Below are 24,089 nucleotides of genomic sequence, written 5' to 3'. Positions count from 1 at the left end.
GTCTTATATTAGTCTCTGCTATCTTAGTCCTACGCATTAGACCAATCATTGTCTAGCCCATGATTGAGTCAGAAAATTTAACATTAGAAGCTTATTTTAATGACTGATGTGGCAACAGAGAAATATTCAAGTCCTTTCATCGTGGGGGGGGGGTATACGGTATACATCCCAATATCCCCTCCCCTGGATACGACACTTCTAGACTCTACAGCTATATTTTATAATAATGATAATATTTTTCCCTGTTCAATATTGTCTTGAAATCTTTGACTTTCATAGATATATTATTTTTTCCAAGTTATTAATTTTAATATGTATTTTTCTAGATGACAATGTGCAATTGACTCTTGGAAAAAGGAAAGTTACTTGCCATAAAGATTTCAAACTTTTTGCCACCACAAAACTGTTAAACCCGGTTTTCTCTCCGAATATATTCAGCAAAATGACAGTGATACACTTTGTCTTAACCATAGGTGGACTTGAAACCCAGCTTCTACAGACTGTGATGGCCAAGGAAAGGTACCTTTACTTAATGTGACTTGTCTTGCAGATCTGAAGAACAATATTGCCAGAGAAATTTTTAATTTGTTTCTATGTTGGCAGGACTGGACTGCCTATGAATTGTCTTGGTTTTGTTGCTCCGTATCTTTAGAAGTTTTTAAAGTTCCAAGAAACAGCTGACAGAGTTGGTATAAGAAATACATGGACAATTGATAGCAGGATTATGTGGCGGGAGAATGATAAAGTATTGGCAGGCGGAAGATAATATCCTGATAATTAGGAATTAAGATGTTATCACAATTGATTTAGTATTTTCAGGATAGACTTAAAAAAAATTTCCCCCTTTTTATTTGTCTCTTTGTGCCATGTTACTGAAAAGCACAACCATCAGTCGTAATATATAAATATAGAGGTGCAGGAGCTGATTGTGCAATTCAGGTAATTTGATAATATACTGTACATTACTTACTATTCTTCACGATTTCGACTATATAGTGATTAGATTTTTCCTCCCATATTAGATAAGAACATAGCCTACAACAATGATACAACTCGAAGACGAGGACTTGAGTACAGATTATACATTTATAAATTTCTCAGACTGGATAGATGCGAAAAACCTTTTAAAACAGACTGATAAATCAATAACTGAATTTAGATGTATATGTACAAATGTAAGATCTTTGAGGAAACATTGGGATACATTGAACATTGAATTAAATGAATTAATTGATGAAATAGATTTAATTATACTGAGTGAGATTAATCTAAGGAGTGAGGAAACTAAATTGTATGGCATCTCTGGATTTTCTAGTATTTTCAGATGTAGACCGGATGGTCGAGGAGGTGGGGGATTAGCAATCTTCTATAGGGAGAATTTGAAAATAGAAGAGATTACATGTAATTTTGAATCTGCTGAATTGATATGTTTGAAAGTTAGTGATAGGGATAAATCAGTAATCGTAGCAGCATTCTATAGACCTCCAAATCAAAATGTTAATTCTTTTAGTGATGAATTGGAAAGTTTCTTATCTCTGGAGAGGATAAAAAATGAAGAAAATATTATCATGATGGGGGATGTTAATATATGTTACTTAAATGATAGATATGGTGCAGATAATTATCTTAGCGTTTTGTATTCATATGGTCTCTATAATAGTATTCAAAAGCCTACTAGAGAGGAGATATATAATAATGTATTAGTGTCATCATGTTTAGATCACGTAAATGTTAAAGTGAATGATGAAAGCTCTTATACTTCTTTCATTGTTGAGAACAAAATCTCCGACCATTATTGGACAGGGGTAAAGATCAGTATGAATAAATCCTCAGATAGACAAATAGATAATGGTTATAAGAGTGTTATCAATACAAAAAAAGTTAATGAATTAATTAGAAATGAAAACTGGTGGCCTATCCTAGATCTTAGAGACCCATCAGATATCTACAATGAAATCGTTAAGAAATTTGAATTCATTTATGATAATAGTACAATAAGGATAAAAGTCAACAATAAACAAGATAGGAATCCCTGGATTAATAATACTATCAAGCAACTAATAGATACAAAAAATCGCACATGGCAAAGGCTTAAAAAGGACAAACATAATTTAGAACTAAGAAACCAATTCAAGGCCATCAGAAATGACCTGACAAATAAAATTCGCTTGGAGAAGAGACTTTATTACCATAGATTATTTTCCGATAATTTTAATAATACAAAAAAGACTTGGGAAACTATTAATCAATTTATCAATAAAAAACGTAGACCAACCATAATGGAATCAATCAAAAGTAATTTCAAAGTAACTGAAGAAAATCATATGCATGACTTAACCGAGAAATTTAAGGAAAAATTTAAATTGACAATTGAAGAGGTTAATGGTGGGATGAATGGGCAACACTTTGACTTATCTCAGCATTTAAAAGAGGGAAATCATTCAATAGGCAATAAATTAAGCATGAACTTCAAGAACATGAATTTGCATTCTCTGTATTTAGCTATCAATAAACTGAATAGTAAGTCATCCTCAGGACCAGATAGGATTAGACCACGAGATGTAATAAGCAATATATTTTACCTGAGACTAATATTGATTCATTTGATTAACAGAATTGTTGAAACTGGTAATATACCACAACCAATGAAAGTAACTCATCTTAGACCCATCTTTAAAAAAGGATCAAAGAAAAATCTGGGGTGTTACAGACCAGTGGGATCGATATCAGTTGTTATGAAAATTCTGGAACACTTCATAGGAATGCAATTGCAACAGTATCTATCCAGACATAGTATAATAAACAAGGCTCAACATGGCTTCATTCCCGGAAAATCAACTATTGATTTATTAGAAACTGTGACAGGTGACATTAATAGATCTCTGAATGATAATATGTTTGTAATGGCAGTGGCAACTGATTTGACTATGGCATTTGACCTTGTGAATTATCAAATCATGCTTCGCAAATTAAGTGAAATAGGTATTGGAGGTAAATTACGAAGATTATTAGAGAATTATTTCATGGATAGAACTTTGCATGCAGGTATAGGTAGCTATATTAGTAGCAGCTATGAGCAGACATGTGGATTAGTTCAAGGTAGTATCTTGTCACCTACCCTATTCAACATATATGTGAATGATTTTGCTAGTTTAAATTTTAAAAGTAAAATTCTGCAATATGCTGATGACAATATATTCTATGTAATACACAAAGACTTGGAAACTGGTTTGAGACTCATACAAAAGGATCTTGATTTGGCAACTAAGTACTTCTTTAATAACAGTATAAAAATTAATGCCCAAAAGACAAAGGCTATAGTGTTTAAGAATCAAAGAATTAATGTTGATGAAAGAGAAGTTGTTAAATTGACTTGCCATGAAACAGTATGCCTGAGAAACCAAAGAATGAATGATTGCAATTGCCAAAAACTTGATTACAGTAAAAGTATAAAACACCTAGGAATAACTTTCGATTCTGATATGAGATTCAAATCACACAACGATTCACTAAAAAACATAATGAGAGCAGCACTTTATAAGTGTTCTAGAATAAGTAGCTATTTTCCGGTTGGCACTAAAAGAATTATTTACTATTCAATGATACAGAGTACTCTGTACTATGGTATCTCAATATACAGTTTAGCTCCGAAATATATAAAACAGCCATTACAGAATATTGTAAAAAGAATAATAAGAACTCTTTTTAATGGTATTGATCGCCAGCTATTGGGAATTATGTCCATGGGGGCCCTAGCCAATTATACTGATTTGACAAGGAATTATTTCATAAGCCAATTTAGAGAAATAAATGAAATAAACTATGAATTAAGAAACAGAGTATTTAGACCACAGAGATTCAACAATAATTATGGTAAAAGAACTCCAGAGTGCAGAATACCATATCTTCTGAACTCATTGCCTCTGGAATTGCGAAATTTACAAAGAAGGGGTGAAGTTCGGACAAAATTGAAATTATTTTTCATTGCAATGAATGATGATTAACATATGACATATGGTTGGATTTACAGTAAGAATGCAAGCTCACAATAGTTTCTCAGACTAGCGATCATTTAATAGTTATATGGGAAGGTTTTACATTTTATTATAAGTAATTATTTATGAATTTCTAATTTGCTTTGTTAATAACATTCATTTAATATAATATATTTATATTTGTTTATTATGTAAGTTATTTCAACATAGTAAATGTTTTTAGTATTTTTTTTTAAATATTCCTCAAATAGCTTAAAGCTAGAGGGATTAAAAATATATATGAATTTTGTACTTAATGAGATTTGTATTGAAATTGAAATAAATAAATAAAGTATTTAACTAAGTATTAAGAATTTGGTTACTGTCGAGTGAATTGTGAGTGTCTGATCTACCTGAGAGGCGTATCCAACATAGTCCAACTTCTTGTGTGCTGCCCGCGTTTGAGAGGTAAATTGCACAACTGCCACGGTTTTGGAGTTGAATCTTCCATTTTTAAAACCAGTGTTTGCATGAAACTCTAACGTGAAAAGAACAACAGCTGAATCTGTCAAGTGAGTAAGGAGTGGTGACGTCAGTTGATAGATAACGTGAACCCATGCTGGCTCTTATCGCTTGTTAAGGTAGGCCTATTCTTTCTCAGTCAGCTGACTTGACTCCGTTTTTGTTTACCGGTATCCATGACGATAACTGATCTCGTATCCAATCCCAGGTTGTAACGTTCGACCCTCTGGAGAGGGCGGGGTAATTGAGTGCTGTCCAGCTATAGCCTAACTCTGCCCCGTTAGGTCGGCAGCTCATCCCTGGGTAGGACTATTACGAGACTTGTGATTATTATTATTAACTTTCACGATGAAATGACACACTCCGATCCTATAACGAAGCAGCAGACACCTAGTCCGCGAATTTCAACAAGAAATTATCTTAAAATGAAACTTCTATAGACAAATGATAAAAAAACATTGATAGACAAAGGTCACAGTGTTAGAAAGAATGTGGATAAACAAGTAATTAATAAAACACCAAAAAGTAATAATATAGTTCATGACATAGGAGTAAACACTAAAAATACAATTAATTTGGTCACTTCCATGCTAAACAACGAATGGGTGACTGATGAGGTTCTCCAAATCTATTTCAGCGCAATGAATAATTCTATCAACAATAGACTCTCTATATGTATATTAAATCCTGTAATTGTTCAAGCTGTAAAATGCCTCGACGATATTTCTCAGTTAGTGTCACCATTGAAATTAGAGGACCAAGAATACATATTTTTACCTATAAATGATGCTAAGAGCACTGAATTGAAAGAGGAAGGCTGCCATTGGAGTCTTGTAGTTTATGTTAGGGCTCTCAATGAATACGTCTATTTCGATTCGATTGGAAAACACAATTTGAAAGATGCATCTATAGTGACAAAGAAATTGGCTAAATATATTAACGTTGATTCTAATATGAACATACCTTTATTGCCTAAATTAACTCCTCAGCAAAGTAACACGGTGGATTGTGGTGTTTATGTGGTCTTGATGACAGAAACAATCATCTCAAGAATACTCAGAGCTGAATTCGGATTTTCCGATGAAAACATTCTCACATTACTCACTTTTACTGATCTCGAAATATGGACAAAACGTGCACAAGTTGCTTCTACATTGTATACTTATGACACATCAGTATATTCGGTGAAAAAAATTATGGATATGCTGCTAAGAAGACGCGACGAATCAGTTAATAATGAACACAATAATATGGAGTTAATTAGAAAAATGGATAGTAAAATAAAGACTTTGGAAGATGAAATTCAGCGGTACACTAGACAATTGCATGAACAGGATTTAAAATTACAGAAATTGAAAGGTGAAATGGATGTGCGAGACAATAGTGCTAAAACTAGTGTCAAAGAAATTGAAGAAGTTGATTGGGAAACGAATCCATGGAAACGAACATCAAGCATAAGAAACAATATTCAAACACTGTTAGAAGCAAATAAGGCTGGAAACAAGTTTAAACAAGTTAGAGTAAGGTGTTTCTCTGACAGTCAGGGAAGACAGGTCACAAATAGGATCAGGTCAAAGAGTAATTATGAAGTGTTTAATATGATGAAGCCAGGGGCGAAATTTGAAAGAGTCACAGAGGAGAGTGAAAGTATGTGCTCTGATATGGGTAATGGAGACCTCGCTGTGTTTATCGCCGGAACAAACAATGTGGCATGTAACGAATCTAATCGTCTGATTCAATCGTGTAAGCGGAGTCTTACAAATATGCGCCACACCAATGTATTGATCTTCTCAGTTCCACATAGATATGATCTACCGAGATGGTCATGTGTGAACAAGGAGATTAGAAGAGCCAATGAACGCTTGGAAAAAATAACCAAACACTTCTCCAATGTGTGTTTCTCAGATTTAAGTTCTTTAGGGCCAAGATTTCATACATCAAACGGTCTTCACTTGAACTATCTAGGGAAAAAATTCATTGCCGATACCATATTGAACACCACATCGAGAATCACGGAAGCCATGGAGTCACCTAACCAGCCAATCCCTTTAGGACAACAGAGTGAGAACAATAGCATTTTTTTAGAATGAACGGATCAACTACTGACCTATCGCAACCTTCCAGGACTTCAAGATGCAATGCGAAAGCAACAGTGAATAATAATTATATAAGAACTCAAATTGAGGGTTGCCAGAGCACTGAAGTGAACATAATTTCATGGAACTGCCAGGGTTTAATGAATAAAATCAATTACCTAGAAGTAATCGCTCTTGAAAATAAATGTGACATGTTAGCACTAAGTGAGCACTGGATGAGTGATGACGAAATTGTCAATATTGGCTTAGAAAATTTTAAATTAGGATCATACTTTTGCAGATCCAATAGAATTCATGGTGGGGCTGCTATTTTCATTAAAAATAAGTTAGAGTTTAATGTGATCCATAAAATTAGAAATATGTCTGTGGAAATGGTGTGTGAAGGTTGTGCAATCAAAGTACCCTAATTGAATGTAATCTACATGTCATTATATAGACCCTTTAACATAGATAGTGCAATCTTTAATAATTTTCTAGTCATTCTTAATGACATGTTAAGCTATCTGTTCACTTTTAAAAAATTCAATGTTATTCTATGTGCTGATTTCAATGTTAATTTTAATCAAGAATCTAGTCAAAGAGATGATCTTCTCAATTTACTAAATAGCTTTAATATGCAAATAACAACAAATGAGATAACAAGACCTAGTGCAACTGGTGGCTCTTGCATTGACAATATTGGTACTGACATTCATTTTAGTAGATGGGAAAGTAAAATAATAAACACAATTTTCTCAGATCATTTCGCTATTGGGCTGTCAATAAAACTGGAAAATACAATAAATTATGACAAGAATAAGAATATTATTTTAAACACAAATAATAAGGGTGAAGGCTTAAAGACTAAAACAATGGGTAGGAAGTTTGGGAAGTCCCAAATTCAGCGCTTTATAAATGATCTGGATAAATTGGATTGGATTGAACTTTATCAGAGTCCTGTAGAAAACAAATTTTCATACTTTTACAATTTGCTCAAATATTATTTTGATCTTCACTTTCCGTTTGGTAGAATAGTAAGAGCGAAACAATGTAGTAATAAGTGGATTGATAATGAGATTGTCGACGAACATAAAAGGCTAATTGAAATGCATCAGCGATACAGGAAAGACCAAAGTAATATAAACTTAAAGAAAACTATAAAAGCACATAAAAAGCATCTAAAAAGAATTATCCTCTACAAAAAAAAGAATTATATTGACTCAAAAATAAAAAAATCAACAAATGTAAACAGAACAATATGGCAAATAGTTAACAATGAAACAACAAAGAAAAAGGACAAGAAAGTTATTAAAAATATTGTACTTAAAGAGAATGGTATAGACATAGACGATCCATAACAAATTTCAAACAATGATTTTGTAGGGATGGTTGACACTCATGTCATCCCTTATCTAACCAAAAGTGAAGTAACAGATGAGAAAAATGAAAAAGTCACAAAATTATCATTTAGATGTAAAACAATTGAAGAGAAGGACTTAAGTAAAATAATAGATTCGATAAAACCAAAATGGTCAGCCGGCTATGATGACATACCAATAAAAATAATGAAGGATGCTAAGTCATCACTCATCAAACCTCTTTTGCACGTAATCAATGCCTCAATTATAACTGGAGTGTACCCAAACGAATTAAAGATATCAAAAGTAATACCAGCTTATAAGAAAGGAGATCCATCTGACCCTCCCAACTACAGACCTTTGGCCATCCAACCTGCCCTATCTAAAATATTTGTAAAGTGTGTACTAGTTCAGTTAATTGATTATTTTGAAACTAATGGTATACTTGAAAAAGAACAACATGGCTATAGAAAAAACAGGTTAACCATTACTGCTTTGATAGAGTTCATAGAAAACATTTTAGAAAACTTAGATGAGGGATTAAATACTGTGGGAGCATTCCTGGATCTAACCAAAGCATTTGACAGTGTGAATCATAAATTATTATTAAATAAACTTCAAAATTACAGAATTAGAGGTAAAGAGCTTAGCTGGATCAAGTCATATCTAGAAGGACGGCAACAGTATGTAAATATGAAGTATACAAGCGATAAAAATCAGTACAATATTGGATCAAACTTAAAATGTAATAACTATTCTGTACCACAAGGATCGGTGTTAGGTCCATTTTTGTTTCTGTGCTACTTAGGGGGGTTGCCTAAATATATGTGCGATTTAGTTGAAAATAGTAAATTATGCTTATACGCTGACGATATAAGTCTGTGCATTGCTGATAAGGACTGGAACACAACAGAAATTAAATGTAACGATTCTATATCATTAACTAAAAAGTACCTAAATCACAGACATCTGCTACTTAATGATAACAAAACAAAGTTCCTCCATTTTACTTGTAGAAATTCAGAGGTAAAACAACTTAATTCCGTAGATAATAAGAAAGAAATTAAATTTTTAGGCCTATATCTTGAAAACACACTTAGTTGGTCCGTTCACATTCAAAAAATATGTAAAAAATTAAGCTCAGGAATTTTCGCGCTGAGACGACTAGCAAAAATTTCCAACTTAGAAACGTTAAAAGCAGTGTACTTTGCAATGATCCACTCCCACATTTCATATGGAATTGAAATATATGGAGGAACAAGCATCTCAAACTTAAATAAAATACTCCTATTACAAAAAGAAGCAATAAGAATAATTCTAAATCTTGATAGAGAGCAATCATGCAAGCCATTCTTCAGTAAGTTAAAGTTCATGACGGTGTACAGCCTGTACATTTATAGGACAATATTATATATAAAAACTAACGAATCTAGATTCCCACGGCAAGTAGATATACATAATTACAACACAAGAAATAAAAATAATTTTACAGTAAAGAAACACAATAAGGAAAAATATAAACAAAGTCCAACGTACATGGGAATAAAATTTATTGGTTGTCTCCCAGGTTGCATAAGACATGAACCTGATAAATCAAAATTTAAGGAATTGCTGAGAGCATATTTGATGGATTTAGCATGCTACAGTATAAACGAGTTTACTGTGAAAAAATGAATTTTATACAGTCACTAATTTCTCTTTAGCTTAAAGTTAGTTTTAGTTTTTGACTTTTTCATGTACATTTTCATGTATGTTTTGGAAAGAAATAAATGATTGATTGATTGATTGATTGATATACACATTTCTAAACTAAGGTCCTCGTTATAATGGCAGTATTCGATTAAAATTGGTGTTGCTATCCTTCTCTGTCATTTGACAAAGAAGATTGCGCCATCCTTTTTCAGCTTTGTAACGTTGCCAGATCGGTTTTTAACAATGTAGAAATAATCAATCTCTATTATAAAAAATAAATTTTTAATCATTGAATATTACATTTTTTGACGATTAGAATAAGATTTATCATTTTTCACAAGAATAAACCGCTAATATTACATCTAACATACCGGTATCAGTCATCCTTCTATGAAGGCAGTGGTAAGGCAGAGAATCGGCAACGCTTTTCTCCTATCTTTCTCCACTATAATTATAACGTGGACCTCACTATATTATAGTAGAGATGATCTCACAACCATCTAGTAGTTGTTCATTTTAGTAATAATAAATAGTTGAACAGTAATAGAGTAAATGGAAAACTAAACACACTGTTTTAATCTATATATATAAAAATGAACGTCTGTTTGTGTGTGTGTTTGTTTGTTTTCCCCTAGAGACTCGAAAACTACTTGACAGAACGGCATGAGACTTTGGGAATATGTTGTGTGAACATTAGGGATGGTTTCTGACCAGAAATTTTGGTAGGGGGGCTAATAATAATGATTCATTTATCCATTTCACAGACTCATGTTTTCGAAATTCTCGGCCGAACGGCTACCTATGATTTAGCATCTAAAGTTACCAGCTGTATAATAAACACGTCACCCGAGAAAAATTGTGTACTGGTATCAAAACGGTAGTTTAGATTTGATGTTAGTGTAGTTGATTGGTACTAGCTGTAGATAATAGTTCCTTAGAAGACCTATACAAATGATAGATATCACTCCCCCATCATTGAGAAACTGGAAAATTATTCATCTCATGAAATAGAGTTGTTCATATTGCATTCATTAATTACTGAAGAATGACAGACTACATTTTTTTTTATTTAGCTTAGCTAACATTTATCCTGAAATGGAAGATGGAAAGAATATGGAATAATGTGTAATTCATCGTACATAGCATATTTCCTGGACCATCTACTGACAATCAACAACTATGTAAACATTAAATTCATCATTGAAAAACTGATTTAACCCATCTATTATTTGAATTCAACACTCTACTGATAGATATTACTACCAATTGATTGAGAAGAATATGTTTTAGGAATAATAAATTCTGCATGTCTAAGCACATAGGAAGTCCGTATTGGGATGTAAATGAAAATATTGATTGTCAGATAAATTTCATGAATCACCAAATATTGACTTTTTGGTGGTACAAAGTTCGCCAGGTATGCTAGTGTTTTATACAATGACATGCAGTAAATTATTCAAGTGAATATGTTTGTTAGTTTTCTAGGATATGAAAAACATTGAGGTTGGATTCTATCAGATGGTCAAAAATTGTTTTTGATTTACAATTCACATGTCCATTTGATATGTTATATTTTGGTATATGTGATTAATTACGGCGCAATTGTATCTCAGCTTTTTTTGAAGATATAATTTTTTTTTAAATGAAAGAGAAGAAAAAGGTGTGGCCAGCCTTATTTCAACTCAAAAAAAATCTGGTGTGGTACACTCACACAACTTTCCTTGCTCATTGAACTGTAAGCCCCATTCTTAAACGAGAATAATTTAGGGGAATAACATAATGATGATTGGCGGCAACATATTTGAAACTACGATCAGACTACTGTATATGTGTGTATATATAATTGTTTTCAGAGTACTTTTTCCTTCAAAATCGGTCAAGTCATTCTTGAGAAAATCGTGAAAAACATGTTTTTTTAGTAATTATCCTCCATTTTTCTCAACAATATTACGGAGCTTTTGCAATTTTCCCAGAAATGAGACTCATGTCAGTCGATAGGGCTTATGGATAGCTATCCATGGTATAAATTTGTAACCGAACTGGCGGGTAGATCTGGTAGCGGGCCCAACCAGTTCGGACATAAACTTAAACCTAGTTAGGAGGTCGGCCCAGTCCTGCCTATACGACCCTGGAAGAGGCCCTCTGAGTTTAAGTGGGTTGAAATCTCAACCCCAATGGGAAAGAGGCACAAACTCCTCCAGGAGACGCAGACCACAGCAGACCTGTTCGACTCTCCCTCTTATCTATTAACATGCCTTAACTGAGTGAGAACAGGGCGACTGGAGAAACAACGACTGTTGAAATGAAATAGATCTAATTTACGAAATAAATTGAATAGATCAATATTATGTATCCCTCAATAGTTCGCAAGAATGTCCAATCAGTTGTTAACGTTGGAACATAAAATTCTTCTCAACTCACATTAAATTCGAATGTTAATACTACACCAAATTAATGCCTTAGACATCAGCTCAAAAAAGAAACATAGGTACACACATTCAAATACTCTCTACATTATGAAAATATGCAACTGTCGTCAGGATAATTGTTAACAAAATTATAACTGTCTTGTCGTTAATGGTACAATTGAATAAAATGGACAAATTGATTATAAGTGTTCCTCAATAGTAGGCAAGAGTATCCAATTAGCTGTTAACGTTGGAATATAAAAACCCTTTGCCACTCTCGTCCAATTCAAATTCTAATAAAACACTAACATTTCAATTAAATAACATTCAGAGTAATTATCAACTTGGTCAATTAAATAATATTGAATAATAATAGCACAGTACAACCTATCTCTTACTCCAGCCGCCAAATAGACTAAGATAAAAGTAATTCTCGACAATTTCAAAGGGAAGGTTCGGTCAAATTTTAAATCAATTAGAGTGGCCAGAATAAATTCACTCACCCGTGATAATAATTCCAAGGGTCACTTTCATTAGGGTCTAAAACCGCATCTTGGCTTCTGGATTCGGGTTGGAGTCACATGAATACGTTGTTCCCGCGAATTAATCTATTGTTCTAACGGAGAATAATCACACGAATAAGTTCCACAGAATATATCAGAAAACTACAGGCAAACTTTATCGTTCATACTTCAGGAATAAATTCAACAAATTAGCCTATAACGAAGAACTGGAACCAATCCTTATTGTCTGTATCACTCGAATAATATTTCAACATAATAATATACACAAAAACAGGAGACAAATTTTATCATTCATACATCAAGAATAAGTTCACCAAATTACAACGAAAAACTGGAAACAACCCTCATCATCTGTGTCACTCGAATAATTTCAACAATATTATAACGAAACGTGAAGAAAGATTATATTGTTCATATCTCATGAATTGTTCAACATAACACAACGAGTACAACAAATTAATTCGACATCAACTATACACTAAAGACAAATTTTATCACTCGTAGCACACAAATAATTTCAACAAATAATATAACCCAAAAACAGGAGACGAATTTAATTGTTCACACTTCAAGAATAAGTTCACCAAATTACAACGAAAAACTGGAAACAATCCTTATCATCCGTATCACTCGAATAATTCCAACAATATTATAACGAAACGTGAAGAAAGATTCTATCGTTCATATCTCACGAATTGTTCAATATAACACAACGAGTACAACAAATTAATTCGACATCAACTATACACTAAAGACAAATTTTATCGCTCGTAACATGCGAATAATCACAACAAATATAACAAATCAATTGGACTTAATTTTTATCATTCGAATCACAAAATAAATTTATCAAAATATAACAAATAAAACTTATTTCACCGCAGTGCGTCTCGTATTCGAGAGTAACCGTTCGCTCAGGAGTCCATCACTGACTGACTCGAGGGCTGTCCATTGACATTACCCTAGCCTAAAATGCATGGGGAACTCACCTTTTCCTCACAACAGAGAAAGAGTGAGAGCTCAAAATTGGATGAAGAAAGAGATAGTTCCTCACGGAAAACTGTCACCAGATTGCAGTTCTTTCTCCACGAGGCAGAAGAATATGCTGTACTGTGCACAATTCTTATATTCTAAAACGCAATAATCTATTTCACACACTAGAGAAGATTGAAATACACTTACTCCTAGAAAAAAATGAAACATTAGAAAATTCAGTCCAATCATGCCATCGAGTCCAAAGTTCAATGATTCTAGATTGGTGTATCTTGAGAAATAAAAAATCAAATAAATTCACCTCCTCTCAATAATTCTACCCATTACATTGCACCCCTCTTCGGGGAAGGGTGGACATTCCCTTCCGCACTTCTAACCGCACTATCTCTCTTTGACACCTTTGGAACTTTTGCTTTGTTTATGGCACTATCACTAGAACTCACTTGTTGGATGGTGGTCACCTGAGGCAGAGGTGCAGCCGCCTTCTCGTCGCTGGGGGTGGGTGCGGTATGACTGGTCAGCAGCCTCCAGGCCACTGCGCCGCCGGACAGTGTCATTACCATAGTGACCGCTGCAATAACATAGTACCAGCAGGGAACCAGCTGGTCAGAAGACTCCTCCGCCTCCAACTCTCGTAGGGAGTCCATCAAGTGGTTGACCGTGACCTCTTCCACTCCGCTTGTTCCAGGCCAAGCACGACCTTCTTGCAGACATCTTGCCAGCTGCAGGCGAATCTGGGAAGCCGAGAATCGACCCTCAGCCAATGACAGGGCCGCTGGGATGTCGATGGCTACTGGCCTCAGTCTCACCTCGTTTCGACCACCAAGGCCAGTTGGTGCAGGAATCTGATAGGAGGGGTGGCTGAGTGTGCACCCCTTTATTGCTCACATCGCTCAAGTTTCATGAAGGTGTAACTTGTCCACAGTTGTCTGCCCGCCTGTCTTGCATTGAGAGACGAATCGTTTCTCCGTTGACAGGATATATATCCAGCTGTTATTGCTCCGACGTCATAGCCAGACTTCAGGATGATCCTTAGTCAGCACAAGACGTGCGCAGTGATGACTGGCAAGCGTGATCTCTCCCAGGAACAAGAGGCTCAGACAGGACGGGTGGTGTCTGGCATAGAGTGGTGTAAATGCTTGGCAAAGGGTGACCGAGCCCACTCGGTTACACTGTTCAAGCATTGATTCACTCAATGTGGAATAACGGTCTCTGTCATTGCTGACAAATAGAATTGTAGAGTCGAGTTGGTAACACACACTCACATTAGTGTGGAAGTCCTTGACGGGGAGTACAAGTGCCTGAAACATATAAAATCTGCATCCAATTGGAGAGAGGGGTACAGTCAACAATAGTTTAATCACTTCACCACTGGTTACCGCACAAGTCTTTATAACTGGTAAAACGCCATCACTTGAGAAATGTCTGTTCCAAAAACTAATTCTAAGCCACTAGGTGAACTTGACCGAGCCTTTAACAATATATTTCTTAATTCTGGAAGCGATAATAAATTCATACTCAATTTGCCGCTAGCAGCATCATTTAGACATTGTAAAATTTTTCTTAAATCTATTAGGGCCTTAAAAGTAGCAGGTTCTAATTCTTCTAACGCAGAAGAAGTGTCCATATATACATGTAGTAAGTTCTCTACTTCGATAGTTTTCCTATTAGTTGTTAAGAATTGATTCATGAGAACAGTTAGGTTACCATAGATTTCTTGTGAAACCCTTCCTAACTCTTGATGATTACGTTCCGCTCTCCGACTGGGTTCTCTAGTAACGGTCAAGTGTTCTCCTTCAATGTGTATTAAACTGGCAGTTTTCAATATGGTCAACTCTTCGCTGTGTTGTACCTTCTCTAAGTCCTCACTCTCGGCTACTCCAAATGAAATATGAAGGATCTTCCCCACCAAGTTTATTAATCCTCCACGGCTCCATCCATAGTACAGATCAGTTAACGTTTGTACAATATCTTTCAATTCACTTTCCATTGTTATTATTCGTTGAAGTATTTTATTTTGAACTCCTAGAGCAGGGAGTTTCTCGGACGCTTGTGCTAGCAGGAACGCTGTATCCTCTGTTCGTCCCTGAAGTTTGGCTACTTCTTGTCGATTTTCAGTGAGATTGATTTCGATGACGATGGTCCACTTCTCTCCAGTAATAAGCGCCGCTCCCATACTTTCGAACCATACACCCTCCTTGTTAGCTTCGTGTGGAGAGATAGACATCACACCTGTAACCAATTATATTCGATGTTCTATTCTGTCAGAGTTGTCAATTTTGGTTACCCATTCAATCAATTTCGATCAATTCCAATTAGGAAACGGTTTTAATGTCAAGTGCCAATTGAAGTCAACAATTATTTCTCTGAACAACGATGACTCAATGTTGATTGTTGGCCTAGGAACACTGATTCAACAAGGCTGTCACAAGGTAGAACCGTTGACCTAAAATGTAAACATTGGACTCCATTGTTATAGTTACAACTGTCGCCGCTAGACTGCGTAAGCTTCCAATCGCAGGAATTAATTTTTAAATTACAATAAATTTCCTTCCTTCACAATAATTCAACCCGTAATCTTTAACAAATCATTCCCCCAGATTATACTTGCAAACCTTTCTATCAATCATAATAATATTATTCTATAGTCTCTATCGTTGGCATTCGTCGTTTATTGGTTTTATTCAAATTTGTATTGAAGTAAATTTTATCACTACAAAAATTTTACTACTAAAATTCTTTCACTACTAAATCCTTACTGAAATAAATTGGAACGTTTCTTGTTCTCTTCTAGAACGTGGGCCTATTCCAGGGAAGTTCAACCAGGGCTCGGTTTGAGTACAACCGCCTACTCAATTCAACGATAGCCCTTACCCCTTATGGTTTTCACTAACCAACTGGTCATCCCTCACCGCAACAGCAATTATAACGTTCTCGAATCAGATACAATAAAATTCGTAATATTTCCATTAAAAATATTCATAAACTATCCCACAATATTCAATGACAATTCAATATTATACAGTTGCAATTATTCTCAACATGACTTACAAGGTAACAATTTAACAATAACTAAACATCAATCCTCATCAATCTAATCTCAATTCTAAAATTACAATCAATTACTGCATCTCTGTATCAATGTATTGAAATTAATTTTTATCCATCATAGTCACGTAATCTAAAACAACTCTCCCTAACACATTGAACTACAATAATCACAAAATCATCAATATCATCATAACATGAAACAACAGTTAATATTCCATAGTCTTGGACTCAATCAAATTAATCGTTATCAATCAAAACATCAAATAACCATGAGCACTCGTTATCGAATTACTCATCAAGTACAACATAAATCAATAATTCATCAAAATCATATTCTCATCGGAATCATAATTTTTGAATCGCAATTAAGGATACATTACAATAATTTGTCATTACATAAAAATTATACACAGTAGTCGTCAGCAATCGATAATAGCATTAATTTTCGTAAACAGCATATGAGACAGCAACTCCATCTATCACTCATCTTTTTATCGCACCTTATTCATAATCACATATAAATCAACAAAATAGCGTAGCAGTTCTAATCTATAATCGTCTAGTATTCATCAACATCATAATAATGTCATCGCCTTATCAATATTCGTTCATCTTCATACTAATCGTAAATCTTTTTTTTTCTGTAAACTAATTCCTTAATAGTTTGTTTGTCGGATCTACCTTCATCTCATTTCAAAGCGATTAGCAAGCCATTGTGTATGCCTTGACATCTTATAACAATAGGCGGCTGTCCAGCTTCTTTCCTTTATTTCATTTCGCTCATGAATAGTGTATTGATCTATCCCACTCATTCATTCTTGATAATAATATTATGAAATTTAATATTATTCATGGTTTTTTTTTTTCTATCTCGATACAATAGCTTTGTACTCGAAATTCCTTTCCTATTCCATTCTACTCTAATTATCACATAATTATACTCCATTCAATCGTTACATCAAATACATTACATTCATTAATTTTTTCGTACAAATTCATTCAACATTCTTTCCTTAAATACCATTTTTTCTACACTAATTTTCGAATGCAGTCTTCTGACATGCTCGGGTCATAACTTTCTCTCATTTTCCAAATATCGTTCGCCTACCCTAATTTTGAATGCAGCTTCATGACATGCTCCGGTCATAACTTTCTCTCATTTTCTAAATATCGTTTGCCTACCCTAACTTTGAACGCAGTTTTATGACATGCTCGGGTCATAACTTTCTCTTTATTTCTTATACCAGGTGATTGTGCATGATCTCGATCGCAGAGGATACGGTGATCTCTGCTCCAGGTTTACACGCTCGGTTGGTTTGAAATTGAGGTCACGTGAATCTTCATCAAAAACGTTGTCTGGTGAAGAGGGCTTCATCACTTCCACGTTTCCTTCTTCTGGTCCCATCTCGTCACTGTTGTCGACGCGATTTCGTGATTCCTCCACATATTCATCTTTGTCGCTATCTGGCTGTTGATAAGGTTCTTCTTCTCCATCTGTTTTGTTCATATATTCATCATTGTCTATTATATCGTTCTCGTCTTCCTTCTCTGCTTCTGAGTCATTGGTACTTTGTTTCTCTTTGTTACTAGCTTTCAGCCTATTTATGTGCACTACTACTTATCTCCCATCTGGTAGTTGTAATGCATAGTTCACTATCGATTACTTTTTAACAATGATGGATGGTCCATTCCAGGGTAGGTGGAATTTGGTCGCCTCTCCCAATTTGACAGCAGGGTCGTATAGATAGACTGATTCTCCAACTGCAAATTCTCTCAGCTTTCTCCCTTTATTGATTATCTTAGATCTTTTTTCAGCAGATTGCACAGATTTTTCGTGGGTTGTTTTTTAGGATTGTGACAATTTACTCCGCAGTTTGATTAGATGGTCACCCATGGCCATCTCCTGGACTTCCCTTAGGATCTAACAGGTCCCTGGAAATATCATCTCTCTTCCATGTAGCAGATAATAAGAGGAGTATCCAGTCAATGCATGAGGGATAGATCTAAAGGCGGCTAATACATACGGTAGCCATTTATCCCAGTCAGCTCCATCCCTCTGTACATAGAGTGCAATTGATTCATTCAGTGTCCTATGCGGGCGCTCCAATCTACCATTTCCTTCGGGATGGTATGCTGTCGTCCTCAACTTCTTAACTCCTAATAGTTTACACACCTCGGTGAACAGTTGGGAAAGAAAGTTGCGGCCTTGATCGCTAAGAAGTCGTCCTGGTACGCCGTGTCGGGTGATAACATGGGTGACAAACACACGTGCGATCGTCTCTGCTGTCTGGTCGCGAACTGGCACGGCCTCTGAGTAGTGGGTGAAATGATCATTGAAACTAATGTAGTAACTATTGCCAGCTTGTGTTACAGGCAACGGACCGACTACATTGACACTTATCAGTTCAAATGGATATCCAGGTTCCTCTGCAGTTTGTAAGGGTGCTTTCAACATGATGGGTGTTCTCCTTCGAGCACACTCATGACATCTCATTACAAAATTTTTTACATCTTTGTCTATATGTGGCCAATAGTAACGTTGCTTTATCAAGCTGCTTGTTTGTTCTCGTCCTGGATGGCCCACCCATGGCACGCTGTGGTTGAGCTTGGTTATATTCATTCGCATAGATTGGGGTATAGCTAATTTCCACTGTCTGTTCTCTTCTATATCCTTAGTCCACCAGATTATTCCGTTTTTGCATTGACCCTATCCGGTTTGTAGAATCTTATTACACCAATCATCCCCTTTTTGTTCTTTGACTATCTCTACTTCTGATAATTCACAGTTTTTAATCATCATTACAGCTCGACTAAGAGCATCACAATTTACATGTTTCTTCCCAGGTCGATGCACCACACTGTACTCGTATTTGAATAATCTTAAGGCCCATCGTGTCAACCGTGAAGAAGGATCTCTCAAACTCAGCATCCATTTTAGGGCTGCATGGTCAGTGATAAGAGTAAACTTTCTACCCAGGAGATAACATCTGAACTGGGTGGTTACTGCCCATATTAAACTGTTTTTGAAATTTCTTGGTTGTCATAATATGCACGATTGCCCAACATAATTGTGTTGCATCTTTCAAAACTCGTTTTGTTATCAGCTGTCAACATCACACCAAGGTTTTTGAAATTACTGACGCCTTCCACTTCGCAATCATCTGTAATTCCCATGCAGTTCACCTGTCTTTTTCGTTCATTTTTAGACATTTTCATATCATTGGTTTTCTCTAAATATCTATCCTAAGGCCTAGATTCTCAGTTCCATCTCTCAATGTGCGAAAAAGTTAGCTCAGGCACACATTATTCCTTGATAATAAAACTACATCGTTTGCATAGGCCAGGACTTGACACGTTCTATTAACTACTGTCATTCTCAGACCTAGCTTTTGAATTGCTATCTTGAGTACCAAATTGGAGAGTGTGGCTGAGAGTGCATCTCCTTGCCTGACATAGGTTGTCACGTTGAAACTTGGACTTAGTTTGCTTCCAATCTTAACTCCAGCTGTTGTACTATACATTGTCAACTTGGCAAGATTGACAAGTTTTCTTGGAATCCCAAACTCTATTCTTTTCAAATTTTCCTCTCTTGAAGCTGTCATATGCTTGTTGAAAATCTACAAAGAGCATATGCCGATCTGTATTATATTCGATGCACCTCTCCATGAAAATACCTGATCGGTAGTACATATGCCTTGCCTGGAACCGCATTGATCTTCAATTATTCCTTCAGTACATACTTCTAGTTGCTTCAACACCAGAGCTGAGAACAATTTGTATGATGTACAGAGTTACATTAGCCTCAGTAAATATAACATATAATTTTATCTCTGTTTTGTGTAGACAAGACTTTGGCCCACACCTCGATCTCGTAGATCTCCTGGTGTTGCTCCAGGCCGGTCTGACTCAAAAGGGAAATGAGGTGAGCAAGCAAGTAACTTTGAGGTGACCGCGGGCTTTATGCGCCGCTGAAACACTCTAGCGGATGGCTGAAAGAGTTGCCGTGGGCGCAGTAACTCCGCTGCTGAGGTAACATGTTGTTAGGGAGGTGAGTGACTGAAGAGTTCGACCCTGCTTTGACTCGCAAAGCTGATGACTCCTGCCACTCTAGGATGGGAAAAAATAAGAAGCTGAGAAGGAAAACCCAGCTGTGGGATAGGCATGCCTGATAACAGTGAGTAGGAATTGGGCTGCGGTAATGCTGAGTATAACGCGGCTGTGGGCGCCGTCCCGGGGAAGGATTATTTGAAGAGGATGGATAGCAGGCGTCCCACTCTGCGCGGGCGCAAATAGCCAAGCTTCGCTGGATTTCAGGTGAGCTAGCCCAATTTCGGGTCCCGCTGTAGTGGTGAGGGGAAAGGATATAGAGCAGGCGCCCTAACTCTGCATGGGCACAAATAGCCAAGCTATGCCGGATTTCAGCTACACTAACCGATCTTGGGTCTTGCTCTAGGTGCGAGGGGAAAGGATATAGAACAAAGAGAGGAATTAGCAGAATAGCGACATCGACTCTGATAAGAGAGTGTCTAGAGCCCAAATTGACGTCTTAATACAAAATAGGCATTTTGTATTTTGATAATATGATCCCTCTGGTACACTCTTTGGGCATCTTTTTTTGCTCTTATAGCCACATTATTAGAGTATGCAGAGCTCCTATCATTTTTTTCACCATCATTCATCAGTTCCATCGGTATTGTTTCTCCTCCAGGAGCTTTATTATTTTTACTCCTTTTAATCAATTCCTCTACTTCTTCGTAGCTTGGGGGAGGAAACAAGGGTTCTGCACTAGCATGAGTAGTCTGTTGAAGCTCTTCATTTTCCTCTTGGTTCAATACATACCTTAAATTATCAGCCCACAAGTTCATTATGTCGTTCTCTTCACCCAGTACTCTTCCATCACAGTCTTCTCAGGCAATTGAATTAGGTTGGTATCATTTCTTCATTGTTTTGATAGCTTAATAGAATTTTCTGCTCTCGTTTTGTTCATTTGCTACTTCTATTTTTTTAACGAGCCTCTTCATATAGTCTCTCTTCTTCTCTCTATATTGATTGTTGGCTGTTTTTCGAATCATATGTCAAGCCATCAATGGCTTCGAACTATCACTTTTCTATCTTTGTTTTTCTTTTCAATGGCTTCCTTGCACTCTTCATCATACCACTCCTCGTTTCTTCCTTTCCTCTTCTCTCCTATGCTTTCACTGGCACCATCATTGATTGTGCTCTTCAAATTATCACACAGAATTTGAACATCTCTTTCTTTATTGTCCAGGTCATTTGAGCCCTCCGATATTAAGCCTGTTTAGCTATATTTGATATCTCTCTGTATAAGTCTGATTTATTAGTTTTCCAATGTCCAACAAACATCTTCTGACACTTTTTCCATATTTCGCTTGAAAGGTTTCCTCTTATTAGTTTGACAGAGACAAGAAAGTGGTTGGAATCGCAGTTTGGCCCTCTTTGAAATTCCACATTTATTATAGAAGAAGCATGTCTCTTTGATATTAGAACATGATCTATCTGGGTGACCACTTCCAATGATGGTGAGGTCCAGGTACCCAAGTGTATATTTCCCTTTGAAAGCATATACTGCTTACAATCATATTGTCTGCCATTGCAAATTCACAGAGTCTCATTCCGTTATCATTTGTGGCTTCATGCAAATGTACACTTGCCTGCAACTCCTCCAGGAAATCTTTCTTACCAATCTGAGCATTCAAGTCCCACAGTACTATTTACAAATCATATTTAGGCATCAGTATGAATTATTTTTCTAATGTTCTAGAGAAACTATTTCTGTCATCTTCTTCTGCCTCTTCTGTTGGAGCATAGACGCAGATCAAGGTGATATTTCTGAATTTTCCCTTCATTCTGACTCGGCACAACCCACTTCCTACTGAATGAAAGCCTAGAATTAATGATTTTAGTTGATTCACTACCATGAAACCAACTTCCCTTGTTTTGTTCTGTCTCCTGGCCCACTATACATGAAAGAGAAATCTTTCTTATCAATTCTTCCATTTCCATTCCATCTTGTTTCTTGGAGCGCAATTATTGAATGTTGAATCTCATCATTTCATTTGCTATTTGCATCATTTTTCCAGCTCTCATCATTGTTCTCACGTTCCAGGTAGCAAGATTCCAATCCAAATTACTCAATCGTATTTTACTGGCTCTTCCTTTTCTATTCCCTTCATTCCTGTCCCAATTCCGAGGCTCATTTCGAGGTTTATCAATAAGATGTTTTCCTACGGGGAGAAGTTATTAGCACCTCGTCCAACCCCCAACCTGGAGGACATTTATCAAGGTTAGTGGTTCCATACATCTCAAACTGTTCTGTTGTTATCTGTACTTGTTTCTTTTCACTGTTAATATGGTGAGGTTGATACTAATGATTGAGTTGGTATGCCTGGTTTTGTTAAATGTGTTGCATATGCGGATTCCTTTTTTGTTTAAAGAAACACTTAAAAAACACATTTACCCACTAAAAAACAAAACAATCAGCATTGAACAAAACCAAGCTCACCTCCTCAAACATCAGTACCAACCTCGCCATATTAAAAGTCAGAAGTACAAGTTGAACACAACAGAAAAGTTTGGGATTCATAAAGCCACCATCCTTGATAAAAATAACATACTGAATGGACAAGTAAATTGTAAATGAAACACATTTTTGATCATGTATTGAAATCAGTGACACGGAGTTCTGGCACACCTGAAAAGCTGCACAATCATGAAAAATCCAGTGGCACGGCAATTGATTGCTTGAACCAGCCCATTGCCCATACCTTCTCAGTTGAAATAGTATATAATATCGTAGGATTGAAGACAACTTCGTTAAATGTGACTGTTATGTGCTTCTTATGTGTCACTTGTCTGTTGAAATCAATTGTTTCTCTATTAATTATACTTATTCACAGGTTCTCGAGAGCTTAATTTTCATGAATAATAATTTTGTTCTCAATTGTTCATTTTGTTTTCTTCATTATTCTAGAGTAATGATTGATTGGCCCAAAAATTGAAAATAATTTGTTAGGTACCATAAATTGATATCTATCATCAATATTCAATTTTGTCTTAGTTATCCAGGATCGTTCAGATTATAGCTTTTCCATCTATTACCGGTTAGCATTGAAATCACGTTCGGTGTGTTGATATATATTTTTCGCCCCACTTGGATGTAATGAGCTGGTTTACGTGCGTCATGTGGAGGCCGAAAGTGATTGTTTTCTGGCCAGACCGGTGAGATTTTTACGGCCCTAGAGCTGTAAAATAACCTTGGAGTCAGCTGATTCTGATTCGATGTGAACGTGTTTACAAAATAGTTCATGAAACGGAATCAGTTCATGCTTCTAGAATTAAATGAAGTATTTTGCAATAAGATACTATTATTTTATTTGAATGAATGGAATAGAAATAAGATATTATAAACTATTCAAATTTAATTTTCAGAGTATAATAGAATTTAACCTCAAACCTAATAGTACTTCGTTTA

At 35.7% G+C, this 24,089-nt stretch overlaps 1 protein-coding gene across 1 annotated transcript in view; it reads left to right on the top strand.

Annotated features, from left to right (window-relative positions):
• LOC120354997 (dynein heavy chain 7, axonemal-like) overlaps positions 1-24,089 on the top strand; it is a 423,355-nt gene that overhangs the window by 58,568 nt on the left and 340,698 nt on the right. Inside the window, exon 2 of the mRNA XM_039443220.1 lies at positions 327-519. Coding sequence (XP_039299154.1) covers positions 443-519 — 77 coding nt within the window. The 5' untranslated portion in view covers positions 327-442. The remainder of the gene's footprint in view (positions 1-326; positions 520-24,089) is intronic.

The sequence above is a fragment of the Nilaparvata lugens genome, chromosome X (genome assembly GCF_014356525.2).
Source record: "Nilaparvata lugens isolate BPH chromosome X, ASM1435652v1, whole genome shotgun sequence".
Classification (NCBI taxonomy): Eukaryota; Metazoa; Arthropoda; class Insecta; order Hemiptera; family Delphacidae; genus Nilaparvata; species Nilaparvata lugens.
This window is presented reverse-complemented; position numbering and strand designations above follow the sequence as displayed.